This window comes from Sapajus apella, unplaced genomic scaffold (assembly GCF_009761245.1).
Source record: "Sapajus apella isolate SASKATOON/1434 unplaced genomic scaffold, GSC_monkey_1.0 scaffold94, whole genome shotgun sequence".
NCBI classification, from domain to species: Eukaryota; Metazoa; Chordata; class Mammalia; order Primates; family Cebidae; genus Sapajus; species Sapajus apella.
Genome location: NW_022437034.1, coordinates 5,290,602 through 5,308,480, shown reverse-complemented (window position 1 = coordinate 5,308,480; position 17,879 = coordinate 5,290,602). Strand labels below are relative to the sequence as shown.

General features: G+C 43.1%; 2 protein-coding genes across 8 annotated transcripts in view; one reads left to right on the top strand and one right to left on the bottom strand.

The window, feature by feature from the left end:
* Nucleotides 1-2,958, top strand: part of AP3M1 (adaptor related protein complex 3 subunit mu 1) — a 29,336-nt gene extending 26,378 nt beyond the window's left edge. For 2 of the 4 annotated variants that reach the window (XR_004262147.1, XM_032256138.1), the window contains exons 8-9: nt 219-363; nt 830-2,958. Coding sequence is in view for 3 of the 4 variants with exons in the window: in XM_032256138.1 (XP_032112029.1) it covers nt 219-363; nt 830-930 (246 nt within the window). In the remaining variant the exon portion in view is untranslated. The remainder of the gene's footprint in view (nt 1-218; nt 364-829) is intronic. The other 2 variants (XM_032256139.1, XM_032256141.1) reach the window with 1 other exon arrangement.
* Nucleotides 2,959-4,530: 1,572 nt separating this feature from the next.
* Nucleotides 4,531-17,879, bottom strand: part of VCL (vinculin) — a 126,647-nt gene continuing 113,298 nt past the window's right edge. Inside the window, exons 18-22 of one of the 4 annotated variants that reach the window (XM_032256135.1) lie at nt 16,432-16,617; nt 13,154-13,357; nt 10,873-11,076; nt 10,315-10,419; nt 4,531-6,670 (exon numbers count right to left, since the gene is read on the bottom strand). In XM_032256135.1, coding sequence (XP_032112026.1) covers nt 6,524-6,670; nt 10,315-10,419; nt 10,873-11,076; nt 13,154-13,357; nt 16,432-16,617 — 846 coding nt within the window. In that variant the 3' untranslated portion in view covers nt 4,531-6,523. The remainder of the gene's footprint in view (nt 6,671-10,314; nt 10,420-10,872; nt 11,077-13,153; nt 13,358-16,431; nt 16,618-17,879) is intronic. The other 3 variants (XM_032256134.1, XM_032256136.1, XM_032256137.1) reach the window with 3 other exon arrangements.

Here is a 17,879-nt window from a genome sequence, read left to right as displayed (position 1 = left end):
ACAAAAGAAAATGCTCAACAAATGTGGATTCTCTGCCCTCACTTCCCATTCAAAGTCACAGAGCTAATCAGAAGTAAACTCATTGTAGATCCCAGATACCTTGTTTTCAATAGACTGTACTTCATTTTGTACAGAAGTTTATGGTGTCTTTAAACCTTTTTGAGGGTTTGTCTTTAATAAATTGTTCCATTTGTTTTTCATTTTTTTGTCTTTCCAAGGTACTAACATGGGATGTGGGAAAAATTACTCCACAAAAGCTCCCAAGTCTTAAAGGACTGGTAAATTTACAGTCTGGAGCCCCCAAACCAGAAGAGAATCCAAGCCTCAACATACAGTTTAAGATCCAGCAGCTTGCTATTTCAGGTAAGGGTAAGGCTCACTTGTAGTTAAGGGTAGTTGAGTTTTACAAGCGCAATAATTATTAGGCACTTAAAAGGGTAACAAAAGTTTCCCACTCTAGAAAGAGCAACAGCCCATTTGCCTTTTACACTGTGCTTGGGGGACCAGTCTCTCAGGCACCAACCAAATGATTTTGGAGAGCACCTTATTTCACACAGCCTCTCCTTACCTCTGCCCTCATTCAAGCACCAAAGAGGGAGTTGTTCATATTTACAGAAAGTAGAGTTATATTTCACAGACATTCCCTGCCTATGTGGGACGCTTAACCAAAACCATCCCATCAAAGTGCAATAATTTGTAAATGGTAGAAGAGATGTTTCTTTCAATGGTAGAAGAGACACTGGTTAATGTCAGATTTACCATGCTCATTGCTAACATTATATTGGTAGGGAACATGATAATTTATTCTTTTTCACTCTTTTTGACACAGGCTTAAAAGTAAACCGTTTGGACATGTATGGGGAGAAATATAAGCCATTTAAAGGAGTCAAATATGTCACGAAAGCTGGAAAGTTCCAAGTGAGAACATGAGAAGAGGCCAAAATTCCTCAAGACCAGTTTGTTTTCCAAGTGTCATTACAATGTATTACTATTAGATACCAAGTGGGTGGGAATACATATTCTAGTTAAGGCATTTGTGTCTAGCTACACACTGCTAACAAAGTTGCTTAGTTATCAATGTAGAATTCTTAAGGAGCTTTAAGCTAAGGAAACCTTTTAGTGACTTAGCTTATTTTGTATCTTTTCACTTAGGAAATTTTTGGAGGTAATTTTTTTTCCATAGGAGGGTACCATCTGGCACATTATAACAGTAAAGGCAGAAAGTTATACCTCTCTCCTAAAAGGAGTTAACTGGTCTCCTCCAGCAGAAGCTATCTTAATCTGTGATGTGTCAGATGCAGCCAAATACCACACCTTCTGATCTTAGTCATCCTAAACCAGTGTCTGTCCCAAGAGAGGAAATTCTCCCCATCCCCAGAAGTTTACAAAAAATTGCCTCTTCAAGTGTTTGCCTTATTCAGCTTTTCACTTGTGCCATTAAGCAAGCACTGTAGCAAAAGCCACTTCCACATGGCCCTGGCAGGGAGCACTGCTGCTCCATGCTCCATTCTCACTGTACTTGGTATTGTATTTTTTATAAATAAGATTTTTATGTAAAGCTTAGAATTTGATTTACAGGGACCTTGCTGCAGTAAATACCATCTCAGTTTTGTGCCACTGGTTCACCTGCTAGCACAGTAAAAAAATCATTTGTATCAAAGGGGCAAATGCTTTATTAAGGTAGTAAAAGGGAACATTATTTATGCTTTTAGGAAGTTACTGCAAGCACAAGCATTTATGCTTTTAAGCAAATTAAAGTAGTAAAAGAAAAACTTAAGTGAAACTTTGCCATCTTCATGTTTTATATAAACCTTACCCAACACCACTTAAATCATAGTTAACCTAAATGCCTCATCCCCCAGTTCAGCAAAAGGAGGAAAATGTGCGTGCCTCACTGTCATCAGTCTTTTTAAATCTTTTATGTTGTTGTTAAGGGGTTGAATTTGCTTATATTCCTTGTCTTTAGGGGAAATTAATATTGTGTGCTTCCCAAAGCTATAGTCATAGATTTCCTCCAGAAACTATTGTCGTAATTGTCACTGGAGTGCTTAAATGTACCTACTATACTGACAAGATGCATGGAAGTGTGTTATAATGAGGCAGAAACAAAATCCTTGGTAACATTGATGATACTGTACTGATCACCATGGTTTTGGAAAGTCAGTCAACAGTTGTATAATTGCACTCAACTTCATTGTGTCATGTCATTTAAGTTCTTTATCTTGGTAGTCCTTATCCAGTTATTTTGCCTCATTAGACATCAAGAAATGGAGAAAGCCTGAAAGTTAAGATATAAGTGCTTGTTCTTCATGTTTCCTTCTTATTATTTATGCTATTTTCTTCTCTTTGTGGCTCCATTATTTTCTTCTTTCAGTCTTCTCAGCTTGTAACTGTCTTTCCCTTACGCTAGGATAGCCCTTACACTCATATGTCTATGCTGTTGAGGGCTACTGGTTGGTGCTGGTACAAGGAGCCCACTGAACAGCTTTCTTACCTTTGCCTGCCCACGATACCCACCCTGCCTTTCATCGAATAAGAAAGGCCACGTTTTGCAGCTTCTAAATTTCTAAAGAAACTAATCTCAGATTTGCAGTTAAAGTCAAAATGTTGCCAAATATTTATTCCTTTTTCCTAAGTTCAATTGCTTTTTGTTTTTAATATTGACTCCTCAAAGTTTGTACCTCAAAAGAACAATGAGAACCTTTACTTTTCTTTCTGCTGAATCCCTAATCTCAACAATCTATACTTGGACTGTCCAGTTCTCCTCCTGTGCTATCTTCTTTTCTGACCAACTAGAATGTATGCCAGGAGCTCCTTCCCTCTAGCAATTTCTACTAAAATGTCCAAGTAGAATGTTTCCTTTTACAATCAAATTGTTGTATTTATTAATTTGCTAGAATCCAGTAAATCATTTTGCTAGCTCTGGTCATATTATCAATAAAAAGATGAAGGCAACAAGTTGATTTTTTTTTTTAGGTCTGCTATTGATTGAACATTCTCCAATGGGCAAGGCTCAGTGTCAAAACAGGGTGAACATGATCAGATTTTCTTCTGCATCATCACACAAGCTGTGAGTGTTGCTACAAAGCACTTCTCAGTACTCCTCCCCATAACCTCAGTATGTTAATAGCCATTCATACTTTCCTTAAGCATCGCCATTCTGGCCACGGTCTGAGAGATTAGTGATCAAAGCTCCCTTTCCTATCACTACCACCACCTACTGATAACAAAGATTCATGAATACTTAGTAGTAGTAGAATATTTTTCAAGCACAGAGTTACAGCTAATCCTGGATCCCTTGTTCTAAATTCATAAGGTAGTATATCCCAAGAGCAAATGCAGTAGATGATTATTTTCTGTGTGCGGGAGTCACCATCATTTTATTCAAAGGAGTTCCTTTGATAGGTTCATTCCTTAAGTGGTGCTACAGAACCCTAGGAAAATGCTGATCTTGTCCTGAGAGGCAACCGATTTGAGAAAATGATTATAATGCAGCAGGAAGGCAGCACCAGTGAACATATGGTGCATAGCAAAAACGAGACAGTTTTAGAAACTGCTAATTCAGTAGTAGCCTTGGATTTTTCCTTTAATTCAAACAGGCTGGAATCTCTATAGTTGGCAACTTTCCAAGGTAAAGCAGTGATAAAAGCAGTTGGCAACACTAAATATCAATATCATTACTCTTTAATGATATATTACCCCTTTCAGATTGGGAAAATGAGGCAAAAACAGTGATGTCCCAACTATACTCCAAAAACCTGCTGTTACTATTTTAGTCAGTATTTAAGGAAAAGGACTATGTCCCCAAAAGCTAATTCTGCCTTTTAGCCCTGGTGGATCCCTGAAAATCCTATTTTTATTCCCTGTGTGGCCGGGCGCAGTGGATCATGCCTGTAATCCCAGCACTTTGGGAGGCCAAGGTGGGCGGATCACTTGAGGTCAGCAGTTCGAGACCAGCCTGACCAACCCTGTGAAACCCCATCTCTACTAAAAATACAAATATTAGCCAGGCGTGGTGGTACGTACCTATAATCCAAGCTACACAGGAGGCTGAGGCAGGAGAACTGCTTGAACCTGAGAGGTGGAAGTTGCAGTGAGCCAAGACTGCGCCACTACACTCTAGCCTGGGCGACAGAGCAGGACTCCATCTGGTGACTGGGGGAGGACATGAGGTATTCCTGCACACTTAACAACCTTAGGTTTTAAGGGAACTGTGATGGTCTCCACAGATAGCTAGATCTTCTAAGATGAAGACAAACTGTTTCATCCAGCTACTTTCTGCCTACTGTTAACCTTTGCCACTTCTATTCCTTCGAGTGTGTAACCCCCAGAGTTGTCGTCTTTTATCACACATATCTTCATTAAGTAAATATACTACCGTTGATTTCTTCTTCCAGTACAACATTTGGATTAAATAAAAATCTTTAGTTTCCAGATATTGAGGATTAGTTTCATGGGCTATTCATCAAAACAAAGGAGAAACCTGACCTAAAAATTCTTGCTAAAATAACATACCCATCATTTAAACCGTTATTTATACAAATGCATTTTATTGTTTTAAACAGAACAAAAGAAGAGGCAGAAAATATTTGCATATAACAAATCCTAGCTTATAAATGTAGTTTTTTAGCGGCGGTGATGTCTCTAATTGTCATTCAGAGATTTTTTTTTTAATTTGTTTCACTGTGTCTTGAGCACTTGATATTGGAGAAAAGCACATCTGGCATAAAGTGTAAACCAGTGTCTCAAACCACTGGAAGAACTGGGAGAGCAAACATGATTTTTCTTATTTCCTCTAAGTAACCTTTAGTAAAACAACAGGTGATCTTTGGCATATAGTCATACTTTAAAGGCATTAATATTGCATTTATATCATCAGGCAAGCAACTATACAAATATGCTGAGGGCCTTGAAAATAATCATCATCATTTTAAAGGAAAAAGAAAAGGCCTGAGTGTACAGGACCAACTTAAGACAAGTTTTACACATTCGATGTTGGGAACTAACATACAGTGATGGGTGGCAAGGAAGGATATTCGGGCAAGGGTTCTTACTCCTTTACTCATCTGGTTCTAGCTTTAGGAAAAAAAGGTTTCATGTGCTGGGAAATACTTAGCAGTGAGTGATAAGTACAAAAAACGAAACTTTCCCCTCTCATTTTGCCTAGTAGGAACTGACTATGGTGATAATGAAATATTATACCCATTACTCTCTTGAACCTCTTACTTGGGAGAAGATGCAGAGCTTGGTTGCAGTTGGTTGCAGGGAGGTAGGAATTACAGAGGAGTATTTCCCATTGATTCATCTTCAGCAGCACCAGAATTCCAGTCTGCAAATATCACTCTCCCTTAGGCAGGAAGTGTCCTTCAGACAGTGTTGCCTTTCCATTAAACACTCTTGGGGGACAAGCGCTTATTCTTAGGACTGAATTTTAAAAGGATAAAAAGGATCTTTCAGAGTTACAGATGAACAAAACACCTGCACGTCTTTAAAATCTTGTTTAGAAAGGGTATGGAGGAAGACTACAAAAACCAGGATAGGAGACATGTTTTGGTTAAAATTAAAATGCAGCATTTCAGCTCAGAATGAACAATTAATTAAAAGCTAAGAATGAATGATAAGGCCTCAGCACAGACCTCTGCAGGCAGTGACTAAGCATAGAGTACCTGGGAGTGGCCCTTCGGGGAAGATGGCAGGGCCACACCCTGGCTACTCTGCCCTTCCAGTGGCAGAGAACACCAGGACACAGTGTGCTGTGTCCACATCATGGGATGGCTACCTTGGTAGGCTGAGGCAGGATATGGGACAGGAAGTTTCCCTAGCACAGACATTGCTCAGGGGTCAGAGTGAAGGCAGAACCATATGATTCTGTGGTTTTATAATGTGGGAAGCTAGAAGGATTAAACTAAGGAAGGGCAGGAAGTGAATCCAGGCCCCATATGCTGGGGCTCCACAGAGGCCACCTTCCCCTGTAGCAGCGAAGCTCACTTCTGAAAAGGACCCAGGTAGCACAGCCCAGGGAAAGCAGGCATGGTTGGCAGCCACATAGAAAGCTCAAAACAATTTTTGGAGGCACAGCAATTTTCTTCTTAGAAACTAACTTACCTAAACTCTGGGTCTTGGGAGTCTGGAAGGGCAAATGGGGGCCAAGGAAAGAGAAACAGAGGGAAATGTCCCTTAGGGAACAAGGGCAGAGCAGGGTGTCTGGCTAGTGTTCACTTGGATTCTGAGCTTATGTGAAGTATGAAGACATGGGCTAGAAACCCAGACTGCCTATTGGGATAGAGGGTGCACAAGTATAACTGTGTTTGAGAATACGGGCTTTATACAGAAACACACTTCAAAATGTCCATGAAAAAAGAGTATAAATGTTTTCTAATGTAAAGAGGCCCCCATTCCTTTCTGATGTGTCAGGCCAGGATGTGATTTTCAGCTCCCAGCAACTCTGGGCAGCTCCTGGGACTCAGATCATTTTCCTTCTTTTCAGTAGAGGTTTCTGTGCCAGCCAGGCTCAGCCAGGTACCTACTGGTACCAAGGAGTCTTTCTAACCCAGCGCAGTGTAAATCCAGCATCTGTTCGAATTTTGATTGAAGCAGCTTCTGCTTCCCGTACAGTCTCCTTCACAGACTGCATGAGGTTCTGCGCGTTGTGAACCAGCATCTCTGTGGCCTGCAAGAAAAAGGGTACCTTCCGTTACTCAGATTCCCTGATGCAGGCCTGTCTCTAAAATAGGTTTCAGCCAGGAGTGGGGTACAGTTAACCCCACTGGTACCTGGCATCCCCCTATTTGCTTGCATCACTACAGGTTTTCCTGGATCACCAAAAAGAACCCAAAACTAGCCATCACTGATCGTGTACTATGGCTTCAGATGGCCTACAGCATGTACTCTTTCTTGGTCTTCAAACACGCTTCTCTCTTAGGACTTGCTATTCCCTCTACCTGGACTGCTCTTTCCCCAGGGATCCCAGAGCTCCCCCTCACCTTCAGACCTTTGCTCACTTGTTATCTTGGTGAGGACTTCCCTGCTTATTCTTTTTTTGAGACGGGGTCTTTCTCTGTCATCCAGACTGGAGTGCAATGGTGTGATGTCAGCCCACTGCAGCCTCTGCCTCCTGGGTTCAACGATCCTCCTGCCTCAGCCTTTGAGCAGCTGGGACTACAGTTATAGCTGCCATATCTGGGTAATTGCTATTTTTTTTGTAGAGTTGGAGTTCCACCATGTTGCCCAGGCTGGTCTTGTACTCCTGGGCTCAAGTCATCTTCCTACCTCAGCCTCCAAAAGGGCCAAGACTACAGGCATGAGCTACCGTGCCTGGCCTTATTTTTTCCATTGAACATATCATCACAAATTGATACACTATATATTTTACCTAGGTTGTTTGGGAGATTTTTGGTTTTTTTTTTTTTGTCTTCACAGTAAAATTTAAGTTATAAAAAGTAGATTTTTGTCAATTTTGTTCACTGTTATACCCCCAGTATGTAGGATAGGGCCTGGCACACAGGAGGTATTCCACAAATGTGTGTATATATATACACACACACACACACACACATATATATACTTTTTTTTTTTGAGACAGAGTCGTACTCTGTCACCAGGCTGGAGTGCAGTGGTGCCATCTGGGCTCACGGCAACCTCTGACTGCCTGGTTCAAGCAGTTCTCCTGCTTTAGCCTCCCAAGTAGCTGGGATTACAGGCACACACCACCATGCCCAGCTAATTTTTGTATTTTAATAGAGATGAGGTTACACCATGTTGGCTGGGATAGTCTCGATCTGCTGACCTCATGGTCCACCCGCCTCAGCCTTCGAAAGTGCTAGGATTGCAGGTGTCACCAATATTTAATTAATGAATTTTTTTTTTTTTTTTTTTTTTTTTTGGGACGGAGTTTCGCTCTTGTTACCCAGGCTGGGGTGCAATGGCGTGATCTCGGCTCACCGCAACCTCCGCCTCCTGGGTTCAGGCAATTCTCCTGCCTCAGCCTCCTGAGTAGCTGGGATTACAGGCACACGTCACCATGCCCAGCTAATTTTTTGTATTTTTAGTAGAGACGGGGTTTCACCGTGTTGACCAGGATGGTCTCGATCTCTTGACCTCGCGATCCACCCGCCTCGGCCTCCCAAAGTGCTGGGATTACAGGCTTGAGCTGAGCCACCGCGCCCGGCCTTAATCAATGAATTTTTAAAACCACCAAATGAACCAATCAACCCAACCACCTTATAAACCCATGAAAATCTAAATAAGTTAATCTTCCAAACATATAAACTTATAGGACTGAACTCACATTGTTACTCTACCATAGAAAGTCAAGGAACTTTGGCAATTCATCAGCCCAGTAATTCTTAGCTATTTTTGAGTCATATATCTTTTGAGGATTTAATGAAGGCTGTGAATTCTCCCCCAGAAAAAATGCACACATGCATAAAATTTGTACACTCAGTTTTACAGGCTCTGACAAGTGTAACTGTGGGTTGGAATTCCTCATCAGGAATTTTTCTTTTCACTTGGTCAGCAAAGGGACTGAGGCCCAGAGTGATTCATGAAGTGAGGATTAGGACTCAAGACTTCTGACTTACAGTCATTTGTTTGTTGGTTGGTTTGTTTTTGAGATGGAGTTTTGCTCTTGTTGCCCAGGCTGGAGTACAATGGCACGATCTTGGCTCACTGCAACCTCTGCCTCTTTGATTCAATCGATTCTCCTGCCTCAGCCTCCCGGACAGTCCTGTGTTTTTTCTGTTTTACAATACTGTCAATTTCTACCCTTTTTTAACTGGAATCTTTAATGGAACTCAATAGATATTCTCAAGGCATATTTTTGTTGGTTAATTGATTAAGTCTGTGATTAAGCCTGAATGTCATTATCCTTCCTTCCTCATTTTTTTCCACCTTTCTTTGGACAGAAGAGATCACATGATAGAGAAACAGCCTAGTGCCCAAATCCTGCATAAAATATATGGAAGTTAGATGTGAAGATATAGTTCTTGGGGTTTGGGAGAAGAGAGGATTAGGGTGAGAGTTGTTGGGTTAGAATATGGTAGCAGAAGCAACTGTAATGGCACCAAGAAGAGAGGCTGCCTTATTTCCTCTAAAGTGCCCCAGGCCCCTATATCCTGGTCTAGAGATCAGAAACAGTTGTTCTTTCAAACTATTTTTGAGTTCCCCAAGGGTTGCAGGGGGATGGTGTATTTAAACTCCCATAACACCTAATACAGTGCTTCACCTTACCGCATGTGTGATGAGCCCTGTGTAGGCAGTCCATCTGGGAATCTGGCTCAGAATAGGGCCTCCCAGAGGGGAAATAAGGAGAGTAAGGGGTGCTCAAATGAGGGTTTCCTGAAAGACCTGGGCCACAATTCCAGGAAGGAGGACAAACTTTAAGAGGTGATTGCCAAGGTATATGCAGGAAGCAGTGCTTGAGAGAATCTTCCCAGCCTCCTTATTTCTATCTCTATCAGAGAAACCTCAAGAGAATATAAGGGAAGCACCTCCTTTAAGCTACCATTTCAATTTCAGCACAGGCCTAACTACGTCATGTCCCTGAAAAGGCTGCACTACTCAGCCTCCCTGAGGCACTAACACCCAGAGAGCTGGAAAGCAGACATTCTCTCCAGCCAAAAACATACAGTGAGTTGGAGTGAACAAGCACTTGAGGCCTGAAAACAGCCAAACTTATTCCAGGGGTGAGGAACTGAGTAGAGTCCTAACTGCCACGGATCCATAGTGTTATTTCAGATGCTTAACCTCTCCACACCTGTTTCAATCTGTAAAATGACAAATGTTGCCCAAGAACTTAACTTCCCATTCCAAATAATTTTTTTTTTTTTAAGATAGGGTCTTGCTATATTCCCCAAGCTCGTCTTGAACTCCACACCTGGTTTCAAATGATCCTGCTGCCTCAGCCTCCCCAGAAGCTGTTACTACAAGTGCATACCACCACACCTGGCTTTCAATTCCTGGTTTTTTGGTTTTGTTTGTTTTTTCGAGACAGGGTCTCACTCTCTCACCCTCTTTTGAGGCCTCCAGTGTCTATTCACCGCAACTCACTGCAGCCTTGACCTCCTGGACTCAAGCAATCCTCCCGCCCTGGCCTCCCAAAGTGCTGGGATTACCTGCATGTGCCACCGCATCTGGCCCCAATTCCAAATTTCTGATATATCTATCCAACACAGACTTTCCCCTCCTGAAAGAGTCTGAGTGCGTCCCACATACTGAATACTTAATTCAGAGGTAAAATTTCCCAAAAGCTGAATTAAATTACTTCAAAACAGCACAGAAGCTGCCAGCAAGAAACCAAAAGTAGCTGCCACATACCTGCTCAGACTCCTCATCACTGATGTTGGTCCGGCCCAGCATGGTGGCCTTCACTGTGGACAGGATTTTGAGCTGGGTACTTATGGTTGGGATTCGCTCACATACCTAAAGAGAAAGTTTAATTTGGTATGTTTCTCTGCCTTGCCCACAAGCTCCATAAAGGCAAGACTTACCTACCTCTGTATTCCTAGTGGCTGGCACAGAGAAGACACTCAATAAATAAGCAGCAGAATTCCACTTGTTTTTTCTCTAGAGTCAGTACAATCCTTTTCTCCAGAAATGGAAGCATTCACATTCTTTCATTTGATTAGGAAGTCACCTTTCCTGAATCTGTCTTTCCCAGCACATTTGTTATTTCCTCTTTCTGCTATTTCTGTCTCTAGTGAAGTGCCTCTTTCTTCCTTACTCACCTAGTTTTTCTCTTGCTTTTCCCTCTGATACCCTCTTGCGCGCGCACACACACACACGCACACGCACACACACACACGCACACGCGCACGCACACACACACACACACACACACACACACACACACACAGAGCTTCTTTCCCCGAGTACCTGTAAGAGGTTGGTTCTAATCCGTTTATCTGTGCACTGCTTGGCAACCTCCTTGGCCAACCGAGTCACCTCATCTGAGGCCTTGGCGATGTCCTTGGCACACTGAATGAGTGCCCGCTTGGTACCACTGCCCCCTCTTACCAGCCGAGACATCTCAGCCATCAGCAGAGCCATGCGCTTGGCTGCTGCGATGATGTCATTGCCCTAGAGAGAAGCAAAGATACAGTGTGAGCTCTGCCCACGCTCTGGCCATGTTAAGGAAGAAAGGAGAAGCACAGAGAAGAGGAGGGAGCTTGCCATCCTAGCATCTCTCTGGAAGGGTGAGAAGAGGAGAAAAGAGCCGTTCTTGAGTGATACAGATAGCACTAGAGGAAAAAAAGAAGAATGAGACAGGGTACTCGCCCAAGCACTCAGTGCAAGAAACAGAGAGAGAAAAGAGGAGAGGAGGGGGAAAGAAGGAGAGGGAGAGAGACATTTCCTGACTGAAAAAAAGGAAGACCCAGATATTATTCTTAAAGGGCAAGATGTGCACCCCAGGCACAGCACTGAACAAGCACTTCGGCATCTCTGGGTTAATCATATCAATAAACTGGGAACAGGCCCAAGGAGTTGGTTAAACAGGCACTTTCATTTCTATAGGGAGAAAGCAGTAGAGCTGGCTTGAGGGGAAAAATACAGAGGAGCCTTTCCAGATGCTGAAATCACTCTCTTCATGCTTACTCTTGTTGCAAATAGCAGCCAAGGACTCTTGCTACTTAACTAGAATTTCAAACCTCAAGCAACTATTCTCAGCCTTTATGGGGGAAAAAAAAAAAAAAAAAAGATATTTTCTGATCTAGCCTGCTCTGGCTATCCTTCTACTGCCTCTTATTTGTCCCGTCACCCTGAAAGAACATGTTGCTTTAATTCTTCACATGTAAAAGGGTAAAGAATCAATTCTTCAGTCCCCTCAGCTAAGTTAAGACTCCAGTTAACAGAATCTTCAGCTAAGAGGATGCAAGGGAAGGCATCAGGAAAATTAAAGTCGTGATTGAGGCTGTAAATGGAACCCTCATGCCAAGGAATGTCAGTTTATCTTAGATTTGGCATTTTGGTTTACTAAGACCCTCATAGGTCATAATGAAATAGACACGTTATTTATTCTGTGCCCTCTCATGAAAGCTCCTCTTTTGGCTGCTAAGAACCCAAAATAATAGCAACTGCGATGTTCAAAACTAGCTAAAAAGGCCAGGCCCTACTCATTTTTCCCCTCATGCTCTTCATTTCTATACAATGCAGTGAGGCATACACAAACCATACCACTACAGGGTGCTCTGTGAGAGGCCTCCACAGGCACCATGAAGCAGCTCATTTATGCTGGAAGGTGTGTAACATCTCAGGCAGTAATTGAGGCTGGAGAGAACACAGGTATGGGAAGAAGTCAGGAAGCAAGGGGTATGTTAGAGAGGATCCTCTGGGTCTACCTCTTCTAGTGCAGACCTAGGATCATTCCAGGACCCCATGACCTTTGTTAGAAGATAGCATAGTGCCATGGTTAGTTACTACCCATCACTCTTCAAAGCCTTCCTGCAGCATGCCACTTTTAAAAGGAAAAGTGATCACCCCCACCCCCCTCCTCTCCAAACTAGCTTTGGTTCATTCCCCAAGGCCAAAGTTCTATGGTTGCCTGTCTTGTGGCCTTGAGTACTCCATTTCCTACTCTCATTCCCACTCCCTCCCACTGAGATACCTGGACAAGCAGTTAGTGAAGCCCATTCTCTGTGGGCTCCCATCAAGGCCAGTATCTGCCACATAGCCAAGTGCAGGGCAGCAAGCAGTCCTCCCCCCGAGACCCTGCCATATAAAGCTGCCTCTCACCCTCATCAACTCTTCCTGAGCCATCACTGAGGTAAGTTGGGAGCAGGCAAACCTCAATGGTCAGGCCAGGTGACCTCGTAATGGTCTACAGGGTTCCTGACCCTGGAAGTCATTGAGAGATGCATCCACGGCTTCCCAAGAGGCTTAAAGTTCCAACGATGGCCACAAAGTCAGAAAAGGAATCCTTTCAAAAAGTGACCCCCATCTCTCTTCATCCCCCAAACATAAATACAATCCAATTAATCTGGCATTAGCAGACCTGTCAAACTTGTGAAGCCAGTCCTAACAACATGGTGCAGACAGACAGATGCCCGCCCTGCTCAGACTCACAGGACCAGCACAGATCATGGTGATGCAATGTGTCAAGGCTGCACATGGCTGGATGCATTTGGAGCAGCCCCCAACTGGGGGTGCTGATCAGTACCTTACTAGACCACTTGGTAGCTTCCCGATGCAAGGACTGAGCCGCGGCCAGAATGGGCTGGTTGACCGGCTGATTGGATGGCATTAACAGCAGCTCAGGTTCGTAATCGTCTTCCATGTCAGGGGGGACAGGGAACCCAGCAGCATCGGCCACATCTGCCTCAGCTACAACACCTATACCCACCTCAGCGGCTGGGATGCCCGGCTTTGTGGATGGCGGGAAGGATGAGAAATAGGGATAGTGTTAGTAAGAGCAATAGGACTTGGGAAACCGGGCTTCAGCTGGTTTAGTAACCAAAGCCTGCCTAGGACGAGAAGGAAAATAACATGTTCTCTAGGAGCCTTGTGCACCAAGCTCCACAGAAGGGGGAATTCTCAGCCTCCAGCACCACTCAGCCCAAGCCACCCTGTGGTGAGGTAAGAAAAGGTACTAACTCCAATGGCAAAGGGTTTCCACAGAAATCTTGATACCAAGAAAGCTAGTGGCATTCATTTCTTTCTTTTTTTTTTTTCTTTTTTTTTTTCTTTGAGGCGGAGTTTCACTCTCGTTGCCCAGGCTGGAATGCAGTGGCGCGATCTTGGCTCACTGCAACCTCCGCCTCCCAGATTCAAGCAATTTTCCTGCCTCAGCCTCCCAAGTAGCTGAGATCACAGGCACCTGTCACCATGCCTGGCTAATTTTTTGTATTATTAGTAGAGACAGGAGTTTCACTATGTTAGCCAGGCTGGTCTCGAACTCATGATCTGAGGTGATCCGCCCGCCTCAGTCTCCCAAAGTGCTGGGATTACAGGCATGAGCTACTGTGCCCAGCCATTCATTTCTTTAATATACTTGCTACTAAAGTTAAATTTGACAAGATTGATTCTCACATCAGAATATTCCTGAGGAGCCCAGCAACCAAACAATAGTAGCCAATTACCTTTAAAAGAAATCTAGACAGAAAAAGTAAATGCAACCGTACAAGTTGCTTTGAACAGAACAAAGTGAACACTGCTGGATCATATGGTCACTGTTCTACATTTTCCTGGGACACAGGAGACAACCTGGCTCAGCTCTGCAGCTGCCAGACACAGATTATTTCCTTCATGAGTTAAAAGTCCCAGAATTAAAAATGGTACATCAGAGGTAATGAATACCAAACTAGGAAAGAGGCAGGAAAAACAAGCACAATGGTGAGTGAAGATAATTTAAGTACCCCACCATCACCCAGCTGTAAGGAGCCTCAAGAAGCCACCTCATCAGCCACCCATCTCAGGGAACACCCACGCGTCAGACCAGCTCTTTATCCCCTCAAGGTCTTCCAAGGCAAAGCTTCTACCATCTCTTCATTCATCCATTGCTAGTACCAACTCAGAAAGCTTCTCCTTTGGTACAAACTAAATCTCTTGCAAAATGGGTTCTAACTCACCCCAAACTCGACTTATCTAGTTCACAGATAGAATAACATGTGGACTTGGCAGGTAACTGCAGCTGAGCTCACAGAAGCCCAAAACTGGTGCTCATGAAAGAATGAGAATCATGATGGAGAGAACATGAATTTAGAAGCACGGATGGGGATTATAAAAGCCAGATGCTGAAAATAGAGTAATGTGGAATGAAAATTTAAAACTGCCACAGTGAACCCAAACCATTTATACAAGAATGGTGAACATGGGTTCTTTACATCAAACATCTCAACTACTCAAGAGGAAGTAGTTTATATGGAATTTTCTTTGAGGTTGTTATCACTCCTAAAAGTCTTATCCTGCACATGAAACCTGACTCCAAAAGGTGACAATGAAGTCAGAGGATTCAGAGCCAACGAGGGGTTAAGGTACCATCCAAACTCTTTTGCCTACACTCAACCAAGACCCATCTCTGTTACTCAGAAGAAAAGCCAGCTCACTGCTGCTAAGGTTCAGAGTCCCAAAGTGTACAAAAACAGATAGATTGACAGATAGACAAATACATCTTCCTCCTCAGCCCCAGTACACACATGGTTCAAGTAGCTTCTGACTTAACACAAAGTCAGCAAACTCCTGATGTTCCACACTTCAGGAGACAGAGCTCAGGACTTCTGGCCACAAATGGCAGAGTGAGCCAACTATGTGGGCCAATGCTCTCTGTCTGCTTTTAAGTTGTTGTTTTTCAATAATTCATGTGTATTTTGTGTTCCACTGCATAGTATACCTTCGTTCATTGTAATGAAATTTACATTTCCTTTAAAATCTTCACTGTCACCCTCTCCAACTCCCCATGCACAGTGGGACTCTGCCACATGAGCCCAGGGTTATGCATGCTCCAAATGGAGAGATACCATTATAAATAATTCTACAAGTCAGATCCAACACCAGCAAAGTCTCCATTCCTTCTTAGAACCTGGGCTCACAGCTAACAGTTCAGAAAAACACAGAGTTAAAAACCAATGTGAATTTCCCAGCCTGAAAAAATCCAAGATCAGCTGCAGGTGCAGGAGGTACCTGAGGAAGTACAATCAATACAAGAGCTTGAAAGCTTTGAGGATGTGCAAAGAATAAAGGCAAATAGATGGGAATAAACATCCAGGGTCATATTAGAAACAGTTTAGAACTAAGAACTACATTTCACTGCAAGGTTAGTAATAATATTCCTCCTATCTAGAAAAGCTACCACTCACTTTTCATCATTTAGGGGGAAATAGGCAAAAGTTCTTCATGGGGCATGACTGCTGTAGCATCCATATTTTTACCAACCACATTAATATTTACACCTTCAGATTTGCTGAGTAAGATACAGCCTGGAGCTCTCTTGAGTTGAGAGGTAAACTGATTCTGAGAAAGGACAAAAGCATATGGCTTCTAAGATACCAATTTACTTGCTTCTATGAAAAAAAACAGAAAATGCAAACATTTCATCTAGTTTTAGCACAGCCCACAGAATTCATATTTGGAGCTCTGATAATTAGCAATGTAGCATCTAAAAACATTCGCAATTCCAAGAAAGATAAGCAATTTCTAAAAGACCCCAGATGCCCAGGGTCAAGGCAGCTGGCACTCTAATGGACAAAGAGGATAGATAGGAACCCTCTTCTCAAATCACAGGCATCCTAGCTCTGGCTTTTGCAGCTCGAAGGAGAAACCATCAGGCACCAGAAACATCTCACTAAACCACAGGAAAGAAGAGGAACATGCGATTGGCAACAAAGGAACCAAAGCAGAGAGAGAGGGGGACTCCAGACTCTTCTTTCTGGGCTATGTGCATGGTCCTTCATCCCTTTTGAGAAGACATCCTTTCTCAGCAAGAAATGCTTCACCACTTACCTTGCTGGACCATTTGCGAGCTTCATCATGGAGCTGTCTGGCAGCCATCATCATTGGCTGGTTAATCACCTCCCCAGCCTTCTGCTCAGGGAACTCTTCATCCTTTTCCTCTGGTGGTGGGGGCCTGGGTGGAGGGACCTCACCCTCAGGCAGAGGTGGTTTGGGAGGAGCAAGCTCATCTGTTAGCTAAAAAAGAGAAAACAAGTTGTAAGTAAAGTCCTAAAACTATTTCCCTCTGGAATTCTTTCTTCTAAAAAGCATCCCTAGAAAATCACCCACATTCACTCCACATAAGACCACCCACACTGAGCCACAGGACCACCTGTTTCAATCTCAACAGAAGCAGATTTTCTCTACAGAAAGCTAGCAGCAGTCAGGCACAGTGGCTCACACCTATAATCCCAGCACTTTGGGAGGCCCAGGCAGGTGGATAACCTGAGGTTAGGAGTTCAAGACCAGCCTGGCCAACATGGTGAAACCCCATCCCTAAAAACACAAAAATTAACCAGGCATGTGGCATGTGCCTGTAATCTCAGCTACTCAAGAGGCTGAGGCAGGAGAATTGCTTGAATCCGGGAGGCAGAGGTTGCCATGAGCTGAGATCATGCCATTGTACTCCAGCCTTGGCAACAGAGCAAGACTCCATCTCAAAAAAAAAAAAAAAAAAAAAAAATGGCTAGCAGCTACTGTTTTGGTACATCCCATGGAGGCATATACAGTGCTACCAAACGAAGGATTCGCAAAAAATCCCTACAGAAGATGTATGTTCTGGCCTGGTTCAACCAAAAAGCAGCTACATAGGCAAGTAACTTCTCCCCTTGGCCTGAGGTTCTTCATCTGTCAGTGAGGGGTAGCTACACCAAACGACCTCTAAGATTCAGATTCTAAATGGCATGACTCTACTGCTCACATAAGAAGCCATTCCCCAGGAACAGCCCTCTCTCCCAGCTCCAAATACCCACCAAGAGCTTTGCTGGAAAGAATCTAAGGAAGTGTTGAGGGCTGGGAAACACTGTTCCTTAGCTCTGGACGCAATGACCTAATTTTGTCTTCAACCAACTTAGAAACTTAATATCTTTTACAGACATTAAATATGGGAAAGTAAATCAAATTATTGCCTTGATAAGTTATTTACAAGGTCAAGGTATTTCTAATACTGTTAGTTGGAATAAATGTCTAGAAATAAACACTATTTCTATTTCTGGAATTTGTATCTGCAACATACTGCCTAGCTAGCCTCTTCCTACACCATGGGAAAATTTATTCACAGTACTTGTGGTGGGTAGTGGGGAAGGTATCAAAAGATTTTAAATTATAGTTGGGGAAAAAATTTTAAAAGCATGTATTACTTTTGTTACTTAAAAAAAGGCAAATAAAGGAAAGAACCAACATCAGATTTCAACCACCTCCGTTCTACCATTATCAACTAAGAACACATAAAATCTCTT